The sequence below is a fragment of the Cryptomeria japonica genome, chromosome 5, assembly GCF_030272615.1.
Source record: "Cryptomeria japonica chromosome 5, Sugi_1.0, whole genome shotgun sequence".
In the NCBI taxonomy this organism is placed as follows: Eukaryota; Viridiplantae; Streptophyta; class Pinopsida; order Cupressales; family Cupressaceae; genus Cryptomeria; species Cryptomeria japonica.
The window spans coordinates 841,621,235-841,639,549 of NC_081409.1; the positions used below are offsets into that span (position 1 = coordinate 841,621,235).

The 18,315-nt window shown below is 35.3% G+C and overlaps 1 protein-coding gene across 1 annotated transcript; it reads left to right on the plus strand.

The window, feature by feature from the left end:
* The first annotated feature begins 8,631 nt into the window (after positions 1–8,631).
* LOC131042061 (large ribosomal subunit protein eL20) lies at positions 8,632–15,351 on the plus strand. The gene is made up of 4 exons (XM_057975362.2): positions 8,632–8,789; positions 14,172–14,287; positions 14,641–14,704; positions 14,806–15,351. Exons 1-4 carry the CDS (start codon positions 8,775–8,777, stop codon positions 15,145–15,147), a joined length of 537 nt encoding a protein of 178 aa, XP_057831345.1. The 5' UTR covers positions 8,632–8,774; the 3' UTR covers positions 15,148–15,351.
* The last annotated feature ends 2,964 nt before the right edge of the window (positions 15,352–18,315 follow it).

Sequence of the window (18,315 nt, forward strand, 5' to 3'; positions counted from 1 at the left end):
ATATGAAAAATTATCTGACATACTACAGACTACGGGTAATAAGTGGCATGCATGCAAAATATTCTGGGTGACAATTAAAGATAAATACTGCCATGACACTCATCCATTTCTATTGCCCTCTTAGTATAAATTTTACAAGGGTGTGTGAGTTAGCTTGATACGGATACATGCATGACAAAATCCCCTTTATTCCCTTTTGTTATTGTATCTTGTATATCATCCATCATCAGGGATAGCATCCTGATACAAAAACAAAAGGAAGTAAATAGGTGATTCATAACTATGGATGTGCATTGTTCAAAAGGGAATTACTATGAACTTTGTTTATGATTATATCATATCTACTACTTTTCACTTGTAGATAACTGAGGTTAAGGATTTTAGATACACTAAAGTAGGAAATCGAAACACTCTGTTTATATCTTGGAATGGGAGTTCCAATCGGATAAATGGCTGAGGAACAATCCTAGACCGGAATATAAAATATAGTATTTGAAATAGGAAAATTAAATTTTACTAACAATCTTGGCAAGTGGTATGAAAACTAATCATGCAGGGGGAGCAAGGCCATCTTAAACAAAAGAAAGGAAGATAGCTGTGCTGAAGAGGCCTATAAACAACATTTAATCAAAGCTCAAACTCAAGATAGGGCACAAGGAGAATAGTGACAATTGTAATATGTTAAAAGGGGCTTGTAAGGGAAGGAAAATATCTTCCCACCCTGATCACCCTTAGCCTGGGGTGCTATTGTAATTTTCAAGAATCTTGTTCTTATATGTTATAGTTGTAGAATTTTTCTAGACACTGGTCCCGGGCAAGGCTGGAGGTTTTCTCGCCTCCACACTTTCCTACCGGCGCCCGCACGAGTGGAGTGATGTAAATTTTATTAATGATTAATAAAAATTCGGCTTCGGCCTTTTACCGATAAAAAAAAAAAAAAAAAAAGTTTAAATATCAAACTCATATAAATAAGTCACAAAAATGGTATAGGAACTGTATTGAAGAGCGTGTAAAATATTTTAAGTGCGCACATACACATATACAAGAAGTCAATTATATGCAAAAATGCATGCATAATAAGGTGTGCATATATGCAATAAATAAATTTGAACAATCAATGCAACATAGATTAGAGACACAACAAAAGAAGACCACAAACAATATAGAACAAAAAAGAAAAATTGCATGAAACAAGATTCACAACAACCAGTAAGGATCACCAAGACCTGCAGATGGATGTAAATAGGGTCGCAAGCCAATAGGTACAAACTATGCAGACATAAGGACCACCACAGAGGTATATCAGTCTGACTAAGTCAATGGCCATACATATAATTGGAAGTGAAAAAATTTAAAAATGCACACATATCAACGTACATTCACACATACAGATATTATATATATATACATACATGCACATAAATATATACAAATATACACATGGACATCATACACACACATACATACATGTATATGCATGTACAATACATATATTTGTAGATGTGTAGCCAATTGTATGCATTTTTAAAGGCTTTCACTCAGTTCATTATAAAATAAAAAAATTATCTTTTGGAGACAAAAACAAAATACTGAGCAAAACCCTCAATGTGCTGAGGATTTCTAAGCTTTGGAATCAATTTCAAGATGCATTAGAGAACAACCCCAGAAAAAAATTACATTTTGTAATTACATGATCAATCAGTAAAGGCACAAGTAACAAGTAAGTAGTAAGATTGTTCACAAAATCATCCTACATAGTAGTAGGTGCCATTTGTCACATATTTGACCCTTTCATAGTACTTAAAAAAACAACCATTATTACTTAACATACTACCATATCTCTTTTATGCAGTAGCAACAAGATATTACTATTGATATAGAGTTGTTAGACCAATTTAAACTACATCGAAATGAAACTTCATGATGTAGACAAACATACAGTTGTGCTTTATATTTATATAATTCTTAGTTACCACAAAGATTTTATTTGACACCCATGAACCCAAACATTCAAGTTGCCATCTACAAAACACCATAATAACCCCAAGTCATTGAAACATAAAAACCAGAAAAGCAATAAAAACGGTAGCAATTGCAAGATAAGAAAGAACATATATATCATAATGTCCTTAAATGACCCAAACAGGTCAATAGGACTCAAAATTATAGGAAAGTCATAACAGCTAGTCGGAAGTGCAAAACAAATAGCAAGACAAAAACTAAATCTTAGAAGAAGAAGAAGAAAGTCGCTAAACTTATACGTTATATGCACAGTGAAACACACTAATATGAGCACATTATTTTCTCTAAAAAGTCAAAAATTATCTCATATTAAAAAGTCAGAAATTATCTTGATGCTCTGCAAAAGGGACAAGGTTAGACTAAAAGCCTGTGGTCGTATAACACACAAAAACACAAGAAACCGTTAGTGTTATTCAATCAAAGACTAATCTAAACAGGCATATCAAAAGAGACACCAAAAATAAAGTAAAACATTTAGCTACGAATGTAAATGCAAGAAGACATCTCCAAATGCCTTCTACCATGCTCTTAGCTTCTTCTCCTTTGTTCCTCTCCTCTCCAAGTTCCAAATTAGTGTAGCTCTCAACAACTTTTTGCACTATGGATGCTTATGGAGGTTCAAGATTGTAGATGATTACTCTAAATGTTATGCAAGTATAAATAAGTTGGGAATGAGATTATTATCTAATCTAGTGTTGATTTTAATCCAAAAGAGTGAATATGAGTAAGATATGCTAAATGCTCTCTAAAATTCTCTATAACTTAGATGCATATGAATTCTCTATAACTTAGATGGTTGAAAATGATAATCAAATGTTATGCAAGTGTAGATAGTGATGCTATGAAAAAGCTCTATGCTAATACTAGTATAACAACAATACTCTAATGCTTCCTTCTTTGCTTGAGGATAAGGGTTCTATTTATAGAAGAAATAGGGAAATGAAGGGTTAAGATTGAGCAATCTTAACAAGGGTTAGGATTGAATATGAGACTTTCAACCCAATCCCATGTTGACAAGGGTCACCATGAGGAGGCTTGAGAGGAGAGATAAGGAGCATTAAATGTTTTAGGGGACATGATGGTTACCCTAGGGGGTTGGGTTAGGGTTAGGTTAATGGATATTCCTTTTATCCAAGGGATAAATGAATGTGCAAGGGTTAAATGGTTACCTTAGTTAAAGAAATAAATGATTTGAAGAGACCCATGAGTCAAAAGGATGGTTAAGTTAGAAGAAAGTCTCTAACCAAAGGTAAAAGGTGAGTTAACCATAAATGGTTATGTAAGAGCCTTTAATGGTTTGGAAGACTTTAGAGGTTAACCATTTGAAGACTTAAAGCCTTAAATGCCTTTCAAAGACTTTGAGGGCTTTGAGAAGTGACTCCAAGCTGCTTAGGAATGTGACAATATTTAGGGGATAGATTAGGCCAATCAGAAGGAGTTAGAAGAATCTAGAAGAGATTTAGGCATGCAAGTGGATTTTGTAGGAGAATGCAAGTGGGGGGAAATTCTAGGATTTTCAATTAAAATAAAATCATTTATTTCAATTAAATGGTGTAATTTGCATTTCAAATAAATATAAATTTATTTAAATGAGAAAAAAGAAGATAAAGCATTAAATGCTTGAAGACTTTAAGGGAAACCTTTAAAGGCTTAAGAAGACTCTAGAAGGAAGCCATTAAGTTTGAAGACTTTAAGGGAAACCATTAAAGGCTTGAGAAGACTCTCGAAGGAAGCTATTAAGTTTGAAGACTTTAAGGGAAACCATTAAAGGTTTCAAGTGGGTGAGGATAAATAGGATTTTAAATAAATAATTTATTTAAAATAGTTGTGCAACTTGCATTTGTAGGAAAATGCAAGTGGGTGGAGGATAAAGGTGATTTAAATAAATGTTAATTTATTTAAATGTGAGAGATGGGATTTTGAGGGATTTAAATAAATATTAATTTATTTAAATGTGAGAAGATTTAATTAAACAAATATGATTTATTTATTTAATTAATGGTCTGAATTTGGTTAGGTGAATTAAATCAAATAAATCAATTAATTTATTTAATTAATAGGAGAAGAGGGTTAAGATGAATTAATTAAATATTAATTTAATTAATTATGATTGCTGGTCAAATAATCAAATAAATACTAAATATTTATTTAATTAAGTGGACAAATTTATGTGACTACATATCTCATATGGCTATAAAATCCAGTAACTTGCTCATGACGAAAAATTCGGTAACCCTTAAACCACGAAGATTTTGTTTAACTAGGTTGCACAATGAATTTGAAGTAAGTTTTATTTTGGTAATAAAGCTTTGCATTGCAAATTTTTTGCATGAATCACAATACATTATAACTTTGATTATGTGTGTTGATGACTGCAGAACACTCCTTGAATGTGTAATAGGTTACTCCGTTTTCATCTTGCTTTGTTTCAAGTTTACTATATGAAATATCCGGGTAAGGATGAATAGGGTTAAAATTGATGTTGTAGACATAATTGAAAACAATGCTACTTTCATTGCTTGGGCAATGCATAAGGATAAAAAACCCCCAAATTATCAGTTTAAAGAAAATAAAAAATCATCTTCAAAACCAAAAAACTGAGAAAAACCCTCAACACATTGCATGCATAGTTAAAATCTCTACAGAAGCAACGAAAACAAAATAACTAAGCAAAACCCTCAAAACATTGCAGGGACAAAAACAAAATACTAGTCTTTGCAGAAGCATTGCTTATGTGTACACCCAACCGACGGTGCTTTTGATGTGCAACAAGAGTGAAATATTACATCTGGAAACACGATAGGGTCTTCTCCTCGCATCCAAGACAACACCCTTGATTTTGGAGACTTATTTCCAAATTATTTTTCTCAGATTGCATCAAACAAAACAATAAAATACAAAAGCACAATGCAGTTAGCCCTATGTAGATAACATACGAACCTTGGCAAAGTAACTCCAGATATTCTCCTCAAACCGACACATACGAGCAAGGATCAACAATTCGGTCTCGTAATTAAATTTAATCGAAAGTTTTCACTGTGCCGAAAAACGTGACCAAAATTCCATTTTCTGGGAGGGCTGACAATTTTCCGAGTCATAAATGCCCACACTAAACTATTGGCTTAATAAATGACCACTATTGTGTCAACATGAACATCTCTTCTCAATTTGTGGCTTCCCTTCTTAATTTGTGTGAGCCCAAAGGTTGCATTTTTGAGCTGGTCAATTTGGTAGTTAAACCCGACTTCCTTGGAGATTTGGAAATAGTGCTAATAGCTTCTCTTCTAGGTGTTGGAATTCCAAGTATAGTAGATATCCTTTGGTTCCTCAACCAAGACACCCTTGTAGTATGAAATTCTTTTCTTGGTAACTTTAAAGCCATCACCATTCTTGAACATCAAATTATAACTAAGGAAGGTTATTATTTTCTTAAGAATATCACAAATATTGAGCCACCACAGGGACTACATGGATGACTGTATTCATGAAGAAGGTTGTGTTAGATAAACACCATTTGGAGCCGATTGGAGAGTAGCCTTTTGACGAAGAAGACTTTGTTGGTTGGTAAAATTTAGGGTTTCACCAATTAAGATAGTAAAACCACTGATCTTACCTAAGGAACCAATACATTAAAAGAGGGGCAAGTCCAATAGATCTAGCCATAATTCAATTAGGAAAAGGGATAGAATTTTGATTAGACTTACTTATTTTGTTTTCCACCCCCTTTTGAGTTGAAATTTGGATTTAAATTGTAGGGTTTAGGATGAATCAATAGATAATTGGGATGAAAAATAAATAACATATTGCTACAAGTATTAGATAGAGCCACATAAAAAATCTACATAAGAAGAGAATCAAAACCTGTTCTTGAAAGTTCAGGCTGATTTTTCGAGACTAGGAAGGCAGGTCGCCTTGGTCCTTTAACTTTGATGTAGGCAAGTAGGATCTATTACGGATCAGGTAGATGCACTGGATTCACTGTTAGAAGCTTAGACAAAATTTTTGGGACTGGGTAGGTAGGTCGCCTTGGTCCTTCGAATTTCACTCTGTCAAAATTTGAACTTGTTCATCGTTGTCAACTCTTTCGAAATCTTTGATTACAACTCTCGAGTCAATTCCCTGTGCACAAAAGGAGAGGAGAAAGGTTGTGGATAGGGGGTTTCCTTAGGTCAAACCCTAGTTTAGGAATTAACCTTGAATTTAATAATGTTAATACATAAGTAAATGTTAGGAGATATACCTCATTTCTACAATGGTCGATGAGAAGATTAATGATGCAATGCTCTTTTGATATGATCACAAATGTTGAATGTAATAGCATGGCAAACACATTGTAAAGCGGAAAAATCGAACCCTAGATGTTCCCCCACTCCATGGAGAGAGAAAGGAGGTCATCAGGGTTGACGGTTTTCACTTAGGAGAGACTTTACATTCAAAAGAGGGGTTGAAACCCACAAGATCCAATCTCACACAATGCAAGACTGGATTCTAAATGAGTTTCAAGGGTTAAGACATCAAGGATACCCTCTTTTGTAAAGAATGTAGATAGAATGATTGAACTAGGAATGCATGTGAAGCAGGAAAGATTCACTTGTAGACGGAGATAGGGACACAGGATGAAGCTACGGACCTGAAATTAGCAGTAAAATGTCGAGACGATGCTGTCCTGCAAATTTGAGTGAAAGTTGACGGGACGATGGCGCCCGGAGTGCACACGGTCCTCCGAAAAATCCGCGAAACGAAGGGGGATCTGTTCGTCTCTGCACAAGGATTCCAGATCTTCAATTACAGCCGCGTACCTGCAACCTACACACAGAAAAGAGAGGACGATTGGGGGGTTAGGGATTAGGGGTTTGCCTTTAGGTCAAACCCCAGTTTTGGAATTAACCAAGAAATGAGAATGCTGTAAATGTAAATGTTTATAATGTAAACAAGTACTGATACCTTGTTGTAAGAATGTTTGTATTCTTACATGCGAAGGCGTAATGATGTTGTATGTTGTATGTTGTAGGTGATCTCCTCTTCAATGGTTGAATCCTTGTCTTGAATGCAACACCTAGCCTTGAATGGAGACTTAGAATGCTCAATTGCTCGAAGGAATGCTTGAATGCTTGAATGTTTGAATGTTTGAATATCGCTTCCGCCTCTTGCTCTTGCTTCTTTTCTTCCTCCCTTTCTAGGAGAGGAAAAGTAGTTTATATACTTGTCAATTAGGGTTAGGAGACTGATTTTTCCGACCTTAGGCCGACCTAGAAGCATTATTTTCCGAATTGCAAACTTAAAGACCCAATGCCCAACAAGAGACCGGGCCCAAAATAGGGCCAGGGACAAGGGCGCTGGGCGCCATGGTCACACCTCCCGGGACAGCAGGGTGCAAGGAAAGATCAGGCCAAGGTGCAGAAATATGCAGTTTTTGATGTCGTAAACAGGTTTCGGGGTCTCCATTCAGGTTCAACGTTGCGCCGCCATCGTGAAGACCCAAATGCAGTCGAAATTGCAAGTGTCGCAATTTTAGGACGCTACACACATGAACATGAAAAACCTAATCAAACACACATGCTTGCATGAAGATTGATGTAAATTTACTACATACTGCTTGAAGGATGAAATGTTGTCTTGAATTTTTGAAAATGCTTGATGACGAATGCACGAATGATGGGGTATAATAGTGGATGGAGTCTAAGATCTAAAATGGATTGATAAGTTGTCTTTATATAGGGTTCTCCAAGTAAATTTATTGATTAAGTTGATCTCCAATGGTCACATTGGGGCACGGGGACCAAAATCCATCGGGGAGGGGGAGTGTCAACCCATATTTAAAATGGGTCTTGATTAAGGGGGATGGTACCCCGGTCTAGATAGGGGTGCCATAACTCCCTTGTCCTCCAGAAACAAGACAAGCAACTAATAAATAATGGGGGCATTGCCATGGGATGGAGTCTACTCAACCATGTATGCAAGCGACATCAAGTTCAGCGTAGATGGAGCCAAAATGAGCCTAGAGGAAATGAAGACAGGACACGCTAAGGTAGGAGCACAGATATGAGGTGTAAATTGTATCGGTTACAATTTATGACACTACAAAGACTAATCATTTCTTAGGTTTTGCCATGTATTTTTTGTATCAACTTGATCCTATATGTTTTGGGTCATCTAAGTTTACTCAAAATTAGGCCTTTAATTGCAGTTTTGTAAGATTACTGTATAGTATAGTTTTATTTGCTCATCTTAGGAGCTTCTTTTTGGTATAACTCTTACTAGTATTGTAGTGATTATTCAACTCATCTTAGAAGCTTACTATTTTGCACTAGCTTATTAGACATTATAAGCATGATTGAATATATCTTTTATAAAATAAATATAGTATACTACTTATTGATTAAAAAATTAAATTATTATAAACTTATCAAATTACTTTATTTTATTTTATTGAATAACAAAAATGAATTTGTAGACAAATCTGCATTAAAAAAAATCCTAAAACACCCCTTAAAAAAAATAAAAATATTAAGCAGCTCCTCCTCCTGAATCGGATCCTCACTCTTCTAGTAGCCATAAAACCGCATGATTTAGAAAGACGAAGACGAAATTGAATAATAATAATAATAATAATAATTTTTATTATCACTTTTGAGCAGTCGTATCCCGTTTAGACTAAAACCCTAACTTTATAAAGCTAGATCTCGTGTTAGGGTTCTTCTTCTTTTGTGGAAGGCGGAAGAAGCAGTAGCGAGCGACGAAGAGAAGACAGGATGGTGAAGTACAGGGTATGCATTTTGTTAACCATATTTATTTCCAGTTCTGTTCGATATTTCAAAGCTTCTCGCAGTGCGATCTGTGTGTTTTTTCTCTTCAGCATGATCTCGCCAGGGTTTTATTTATTGAATCTATCGCAAATTTTCATTTATGCTCCAGTTTTTAAGGTACTCAGTAGTCAGTGACCCTGCGTCCGCATTAGGTCTTTCACCACGCTATACTCTATTTTATAAATATCAATAATGATTAGCTTTGTATTTACAGTGTTTTCGTCCTCCAGTGCATTGTTACAATCCGCTTGGTAACTGTTATTCCTAATTTTTCACCTCTGTATTGATATTAAAATCCGAGGGCAAGATATAGTCCCTAATGTTACAGGCTATAGCTGCTCTGATGACCCGGCACTATGTGATAAATACGCTTTTTTTAAGCCCCAGGCAACCAAGTATCTTGATCTGGTGAATACTGGTGAATTTTTAGGTGTTAGCAGGTTAGAAATATCAAAATCTAGAGGTTTGCCTGGTATAACCTCTTCTCTAACTGAAAGTAAACCTTTTTATTCCCATTACATGTGGACACATGGGAATTTGTTCTCAGGCCAATGTAAGCCATCAGATTCCGGCGAAGATTCTGGCATGGGTTAGTCCAAGTCACCGGAAAAGTCCGTACCAGTTATCTTCTGCTGCCTGTGCATCATTACAGCATCGACTTTGAATCACGTTGCACCAGTCACAACATATCAGCCAATCAAGGGCAATATCTTCTCTAATCGCACTTGATACAATTAAGCACATCTTATCTCTCTTCATTGACTATAATTTATATTTATAACCTCATCTCGTAATTTGGGTCTGATTACTCATTGACTGTTTTATCATCAATTGAACTCCAAAATAACGTAGTGTTACTTTATTTCCCTACAATCCTTACTTGAGGTTAACACCAAGTGCCTTGATGTAATGCCTTATTCCAAGCTTTCACAATGCCATTGATACTGTGCCAGTTTCAGCAAATAAAATTTAAAAATAACAGCTCTAGAAAAACAAATGTGGAAAAAGTTCGACTGGATAACTTTTGATATTGTTCCAGAAAAAAATGCTAGAAGCAGAATCATGAAGTTCACCTTTCTTCTTGAAATGCTATAGGTTTCAACAGAGTACTTTGAATATCTGATCACGTATTCTACTTTAGTACAATGACATAATTATCTTTTCAATTAGATTTTAGTGTTAGTCCAAAATCCAAATTAGTAAAGGGATCAATATGCATAAAACATATGCAGTACATAAATCTGATACTCTCCAATCCATCAGTGACAACTTTGATGCAATTGTCGATGATTTGAATTCTCAGCATGGTATGCCTTAAAATTTATATTCTAATACTACACTCTTGGTTCCTGTTTCTGTAAAGCCAACAATAGCCTAATCTCCTTCTCTTGCACCATTTCCTTCTTAAAAGCACACATTCAAATCATCTGCTATGCATGTACTCCAACGTCCACTCATCATTTCACATATTTTGAGTTTTCTGGCACCTGTTTTCAATCATCTTTGAATATGTATTTGATTCTTCCAAGGAACAAAAATGGGTTCCTAAAGTTGTTAGTGACATTGATGGAGATCGATGTTCCCATGACAAACAAATGAAGTTTCATTCTGTGTTCCATAGGGATGCATCCTACCATTGCTGTTCAAGACCTGGGGATGTTTCTGGGATGTTTACCTCGTTTGGGGACAACTAGGGGATTCCATGAGATGTCCAATCGATTTCCAGGGATCTCTCAACTGTCCTAACTCCTTGGGACTTCCAGGCATCCCCCAGGGCAAGAAAATGATAAAGTCAATGTTTTTTTAAAATTAAAAGATGTTTTTGGGTTTGTGTGCTGTAAACTCTAACCCTAATGGTGTATGGGCCCCACCCAAAACCCTAAGCACTCACAAAAAGCTTTTAAGTAGGCATCTAACTTTTAAGCCTCGTTTCATATCACTCCTAAGTTTTAGAAATAGTAAGAACTTGATGTTGGAAAAAAAGTGATAAAATTGTGAAAATAGCCATTTTCCCTGAAGGTCTGCGTGGTTTTGAAGACCTTAATTTATGCTTGGTGTCAATGTGCCAGGGGTGTTGACCCTGTTGTGGGCTTTGCCTTTAGAACCTCTATTCACCATTGTTGATGCTCAATGCAAGCATTGCAAGGTTTTATTGTCTAGTAGTTTACTTAGTATCCCAATGTTTCATTTGTGATTCTTAAATTTAATCGTTATAAATCTTTTTACAGCTAGTTTTTCATCTACTATATGTATTTCTGCCCCACTTCCACCTGCTCTGCTGTCCCTAAACTTAGGCTCCCCATCTCCCATCAAGAAACTCTATGGAACATAGGTTTCATATTTCTTTTTTATTGTTCAAGACTTTATTAGAAGTTTATTTACTTACTAACATGTATTATAAGTGCTCTATTCTTTCGCAGGTGCTAATATCATTGTTGAATGGCATTTTTTTCTTTTGAAATTATTCCTAATCGTCTTGTATACTCAGAGGTGCTGTATGTTTTAAGACTGCATAAGTATCGATTGAATTGCAAGTCATAGAAAGTAGCATATATTCCTCGAACATTACAGTTGTATTCCTTAATAAATCCAAAGCAATATGTATTGTCATATAAAATTCTATGTGGCCTAAAGAAATCAATATTATTGTCTAATATTCCATGTCTTTCCATATTGGATCTTTTCCACATGCTATCCTCTATTTAACAAATATGTGGTTTTTAACATTTGGCCTAGATTTATTGTGTATGCAATTTGTGGTGATGACTACTAACCAATTATACTAGATAATTTATGGATTTATTTTATCTCTCCCTTTCTCCCTCTCTTATGGAAGGACTGATTAGGAAGATATTTTCCTATCCCTACATGCTATGTCACAAGGTTCAAGTTTGAATTTATGTTCAACAACAATAAAATTTTTCGTCATTAAATTCGCGTTAAATAAATTTAATTTTTTTAAAATAAATAATAAATCCATAAAAATAATATTATGTTTTGAATACATTATAATGAATTCAAAACCTATTTATATTATAACACTTTCAAATTTTATGTAAATATCATTAATATACAAATAATAACTATATCAAATTTAATATACTAAATAATACATATATTATAGTTAATTATATTTAATAAAAAAATAAAATAACAAATTTACATTATTTAAAACATAAAATAAAGAGATCAAATTTTATTCAAAAAACTAATATTTAAAATGAAAACAAGTCTTAAAAATTAAATCTAAATATTTAAAATTAAAAGAGAAGCTGACCCTTCTCCAAACGTAAATCATAAAAAGTTGTGCTATTTCTATAATCGGCAATCATAAAAAGTTGTGTGATTTCTATAATTGGCGACCCTATTTCTGTATTCTAATTTTTTTCTGAAGGTTTCGGCCAGTTGGAGTATAAGGTTTTGCTCCCGTTTTTCGACATTGAAAAACACCGAATGAAACTTTATCCCAGTCAGCGATGGATATGCTTATTCATGCTGTTTGATATTGGAAAGCGTCAAAAATTTTTTTGCAGGTGAAACAGTCACCTTGCTCAACATGAAAAACCCTAAAAAATCGTTTTTATAAATATGTTTTATTAAACAACTACTTTACTTTCCCCTTTACTCAGACGAACATAGAGCGAATTTTAACGAATTTTTACTTGCGTTTTGGAGTTTGCCGAATTTCGAACTCCATGGCTGAAATTCAGCAAACCCTGTTGTGACATAGCTTACATGTATATGTTGAAATTGTTTATGTTCCGTTAATCCCTGACAAATCTTTATAGGGGTCACAAGAAAGGGGATGCCTAGAATTGTAGAAACATATTTTGATAGGGAATGCTACTTGTGTACAGGAGTGAGGAACCAGGGATGGAGATAATTATTAAATGAGATTCCTTTCTTTGTGAAAGATATGTATGTATGGATGCAATTTCATGCGCATTTGTCACTGAATTTATTCTTTAGAAATATAATAATACCAAATTTGCTTGTTGATTATATTGGGTGAAATTTTCTCTCCGGTTTTTCCATGTTTGTCATATTTGGGTTTAAAACTCTAATTTATGCTTTTGTTATTTTGAGAAGGTTTAAGGCCCTGATTTCTGCTACATTCCATATGGAATGGAAACATTCTTTCTAAGTGAAGTTTTTATTTTAATTTTTTTTTATAATGGTTTATTTATTCATTGTATTCATGTTTTGTACAATTTTGGAACTTATAATTCGTCTTTATTCTTTAATATTAGTATTGTTCAAGTTTTTTATCTCAGTTTTGTGGAGGAAGGTGTTTGGCTTTGATCTTGCTTCCCTTAAATGGTAGCTGTGAATTCACCTTTAGAGAACAGTTTTATGCCTGATCTTTATTTTTCAATCTTAGTGTTCAATTTTTTTTTATCTCAGTTTTGTGGAGGAAGGTGTTTGTTTTTGGCTTTGATCTTGCTTGCCTTAAATGGTAGCCGTGAATTCACCTTTAGAGAACAGTTTTATGCCTTTTTCTGTTATGCACAATGTACATGTTAAATAACGTTGTAATTATAAAATTAAAATTGCACTCGGTTTCCAAGGCTGAATTCACATTGAAATCGTGTTTTGTTTCTGTCTATTTAGATTCCTTTGTTAATGTTAGTCTCTCGCCTGTCACCTATTCTTGGACCATATCTTCTTTTTTGTTTTTTGTTTTGTTTCTTAATGTTATTGATATTGTGGCTTGTGCTAGCACTGTTTCATTTTCGCTAAATTCTTGGAAATGGCTGGGAACCAATTTGGCAAGTGCATTTGTCATTAAAAATAACTAGGGCTTTTTCTGCATTAGTTTTTGCAGGTTGTCCATAAGCTACTACAAATTTCAATAAGCTTTTTAGTTTTTAGTTTAATTAGCCCAACAATAATACATTAATAACATATTTTTTTTAGTTCCTATAATCTTTGAATCTATTTAGTTTCTTAATGGAACTTTTCACCTTGCTTGAAACAACTAGAATGGTCTTCAATTTTAGTGTTATTGCTGGGTTCATTTCTGTGCATTTTTCCCCTTTCATTTCTTTGTTGTTTTTAGATCCCAATTAAAAGTTAGCATCTCATGTTAAAGGTTGGACGATTACTATTTCTGAGTCCTTGTGCACTTTTAAGTTGTCTTAAGTTTTTAATTATGGTGCATTGTATTACTCCCACTATAATATGTTAATGTTTGACACATCAACTTGTAGAATATCAACTTGTAGTAAGTTGCAGTTCAGTGAGAACAACTAATTTAGTAACACAATGTTGTGATGCTGAAGTTTGCTCAATCTGTATTTTAGGTATTGAATCAGTTTCCCTTGTTTGTGTTTCTGTGGGCAGTTTCATCAGTACCAGGTTGTTGGGCGAGCTCTGCCAACCCCAACTGAAGCAAATCCTAAGATCTACCGGATGAAACTATGGGCCACAAATGATGTACGTGCCAAGTCCAAGTTCTGGTAAGTATGGTTCATGACTAATCTCAGATAGCAGATTTGTTACCAAGAATAACATTAACATATTTGTAACCTTTCCAGTTGCAGACAAAATGTATATGATTGAATGAGGCCAGTTGTTTAGTTGGAGATTTTTTTCTAAAAATTTTACCCTTGTATCCATTAAAGTAGGCAAATAGCATTATTGAAGAGATTAATATGGATTATTATTTTTGTTCTCAATTTAACCCTTTTCTATAAATCTTGTTCTTTTTTATTGTCATTTTTTTCAAAATCTGTTTTCTCTTTTTGCACTAATGTTCTCGAATATTGAACTGTGCATGCTAGATAACAATTTGTTATTTGGTTTGATTTAGGTATTTTCTGAGAAAACTGAAGAAGGTGAAGAAGAGTAATGGACAAATGCTTGCTATAAATGAGGTGCACTTTATTTTAATCACGTGTTGTCATTGCTTTGTTCACAAAAGTTGATATTTGGCTAAAGCTTTTGTTTGATCAATTTCTTTTTTGTTCCATTGTAGATTTTTGAGAAAAACCCTACAACAATCAAGAACTACGGTATTTGGCTGCGTTACCAGAGTAGGACTGGTTACCATAACATGTACAAAGAATATCGGGACACCACTTTAAATGGTGCTGTTCAACAAATGTACGATGAGATGGCTTCTCGTCACAGAGTGCGACAACCTTGCATCCAGATTATCAAGACGGCTACTATTCCTGCCAAGCTTTGCAAACGTGAGAATACCAAACAATTCCATGATCCCGATATCAAATTTCCTTTGGTGTACCGTAAAGTCAGGCCACCAACAAGGAAGTTGAAAACAACCTTTAAGGCATCCAGACCTAACTTATTTATGTAAGAGGGTCATTTGGATGAACACTGGATTTCTAGCTGTTTAGTAGAGGAGGTTTTTGTTCTGTTATTTTGAGATGAAGTTATTAAACTGCCAGAGTATCGCAGGGCCACTTTTAGTTTAGGATGTTATTGTGAACACGTTTGGGCAAATTTTATTTCTTCATTGCTGAGGTTCTTTAAAGAGTTAAAGCAGGTACTTTATATGTGACATGCTTTTTTGTTGCTTTATAAAATTTTATAACTCGGATAAAATTTTATTAGTTTTAATAGTGTTCTGAATCTTGCAAGGGGTATTTACTTAAGTTATCAAAGTTCGATATGATTCTGATGATATTTTATAGATTAGCGTGATATTTGGTGTTAGACAATCCCCGTGAATGTCTGTAACAAAGTGTGTGAACTTATTTAATTGGTTTCTGCCTAAGTTTGAATTATGTCGACCATATTGATGGGTTAGAATGTACGTGGGGAGGTAAACTGTCTATGTTTATTTTCAGAGACTGAGCTGTCTATGTTTATTTTCAGAGACTGATCTGTCTTCTCTCTAGTATTGTATAAAATGCAATTGTATACGTTTTATGTTTAGAGATTGAGTTGTATCATCTCCTACACTGTAAGAATGCCAACTTATTTTACAACAAGAGCACAAATAGAATGGTCCCTTTGTACTCACTATAATCAAGAAGATTTTGTCATGTTTATTTAATGGTCCATGAACTATAACGTTTTTGCAATATGAGTCTATAGCCATTAGATTTGAGGTGCAATCCTTTATTTTTTAGATGTGCTAAATGCTCCCATATATCAAATACTTTTGATAGTTATGCCTCTTATGAATGCTAGTGAGAAATACTAGGGGTTCTTCCCTAATCTTTTGTATTGATCTATTTCTTAATATTCTGGATAAGTACTCAAACCATATTTTAGGATTTGAGGTGCGGTCTACTTTTTTAGATTTATCTTACATTTTTTGATAGTTGTGCCTCTAACGAATACAATTGTGCTAGAAGTGGTATAAGCCAATCCCTTTATGTCATGGGAGGTTGTGTAGAGTAATTAATTTATTTAGTTCATAGAAGATATTTTGTGAATTCTTAGGAATTCTTATGGGTGACAACAAAATTGTTTGTTTCACTGGCTAGAAGAAGAGGAATTACCATAGGTGGTATAGGACAAGATTTTCCGTGGGGATAACAAATCATGTTTGGGATGATTTCCACGAGGATGAAGATGTGCTACAAATTAAAAAAGCTTTATTACAGAACAAATATTTAAATTATATAGTTACAAACTGCTCTAGTCTACCTCCTTCCGTTCACCCTGCTTTTGCCTTTTCCTCCTCGTCTAGTCTACCTCCTTCCGTTCACCCTGCTTTTGCTCCCTTGACCGCTGTGGCATCGCTGGGCTCTGCTCTCCCGATGGGAGAGATCCCATTGGCTTCCTCCCCTGACGTGACCATGACCATTTCTCTCGTTATGCCCCCTCCTCCCATGGGTTTTATGGCCTTTGCTTTGGCTCGTGGTGCGATGGCTTCCTCTAGAAAGATTACTTTGAATGCTGGCCCGTCAATGCCCTTGTTTGCTAGTAAGCGTAGTTTTGCTCGTGTGGCAAGATCTATGGCTTCCTCCAAGGGTGTTCATCCTCTCCCTTGTGCCAAATCATCCCATGTGATTGTTTGTGGGTAGAATGTTGTGGACACCATAGGCTTCTATCAACGTTGTGCCTTGGTGTGTAGATTTTCTGGGTTTGGTCATCCTTAACAGACCTACATTGTTAGGTAAGCGACTCCTGGAAACCCTTGGTTGCTTACAATATTGAGCTATTTCCGTGCGCTAAAGGCTTTTTCACTGCCTCTTTTACCTCTTCGGTTGATTGGGATTTGATTTTGGGAAATTTGTGGGTTTGGGGCGCCCACCCCCTATGTCAAGCCTTGAACCATTGTCTTCAACCCTCTCATTGAACCACTTAACGTGCTCCCAATATGGGTTTGTCTTTGGAATCTTCCTTTCATTTTTGGGAACAATCCTACTATGAGGCCATTGGCAACTCCATAGGTCACTTCTTGATGGTAGATGATGACACCTCCTCGATGGGCCACTACTTTTGCTCGCTTATCGGGTGAAATTGATGTTGCTTCTCCTCTCCCTAGAGATGTGGTGCTCATGGTTGGGGATAGGCCTTAGATGCAACTGCTTGATTTTGAGGGTCTCCCCTTTCGTTGCTGGAAATGCTTCTCTATAGGACATTTGGCTTCAGATTGCTCTATTTTACGATGCAAGGGTGTTGCTATTTGGTGGAAGGATGCTATACTTGATCCTTCAACTATATATGCTTCAGAGGAGCTTTTAGATGGATTGGGTGAGGAGCCACCTATTGATCCTACTGACATTCCTTTAGATTATTTAACCTCTCAGCGTTGTTCTATGAATCCTCTGCAACCTGTTGCAGTTTCATTGCAACCTCTGAAAGCTACTTGTGTTGCACATGGTGTGGTACTTGTTCAATCTTCTTTGGCTTCCTTGTAGCATGTTGATGATTCTATTGGTCCTTTTCACATAGACCCCCTTCCGAACGATTTCTCCCTTGATGATCCTAAGGATAGTATTGCATGGACGGTTGTTCGTTGTAGGCAGAAGGGGAGGTCTTTCCCCCTTCCCCAAACCTTTCCCAATCAAGGCTTGGATGTTTCTATTCCCCCTTGATTCTGTTCAGTTTTGTTTTTGGTCTTGTAGGCCCAGGGTCTGTTGTTTTTGGGATGTTGATAGTCTCTGACTATGTCAAAGGGTTGGTGCCTTAGTTATCGTTGCTTTTTAGTAAAAAACAATATTTAAAAATAGATATTATATCATTAAGGGACTCTTGTTGGATATAAGTCTTTTTAAATTTTATTATTAATTATATAGTCTTTAACTTGGCCCCCAAAAAAGATGGCGGATTGGAGGAGGAATCGCTTGAGAAACCGGTTTGGTGCTAATGGTGGCTTTGTAGAGAAGGAGATTCGCAAGCCCAATCCAAACATCATGGTGGAGACAAGTGTGGCCCCTGAAGCTTTGGACACAATCGATCTTTCAGGTGAAGTTGAAGATGATATCAACCTCTGTGAAAAACTTGTGGTTATCGGTTGGTTTGTCGGGCCTAGGATGGATAGATGTAGGATCAATGGGGTTCCAGA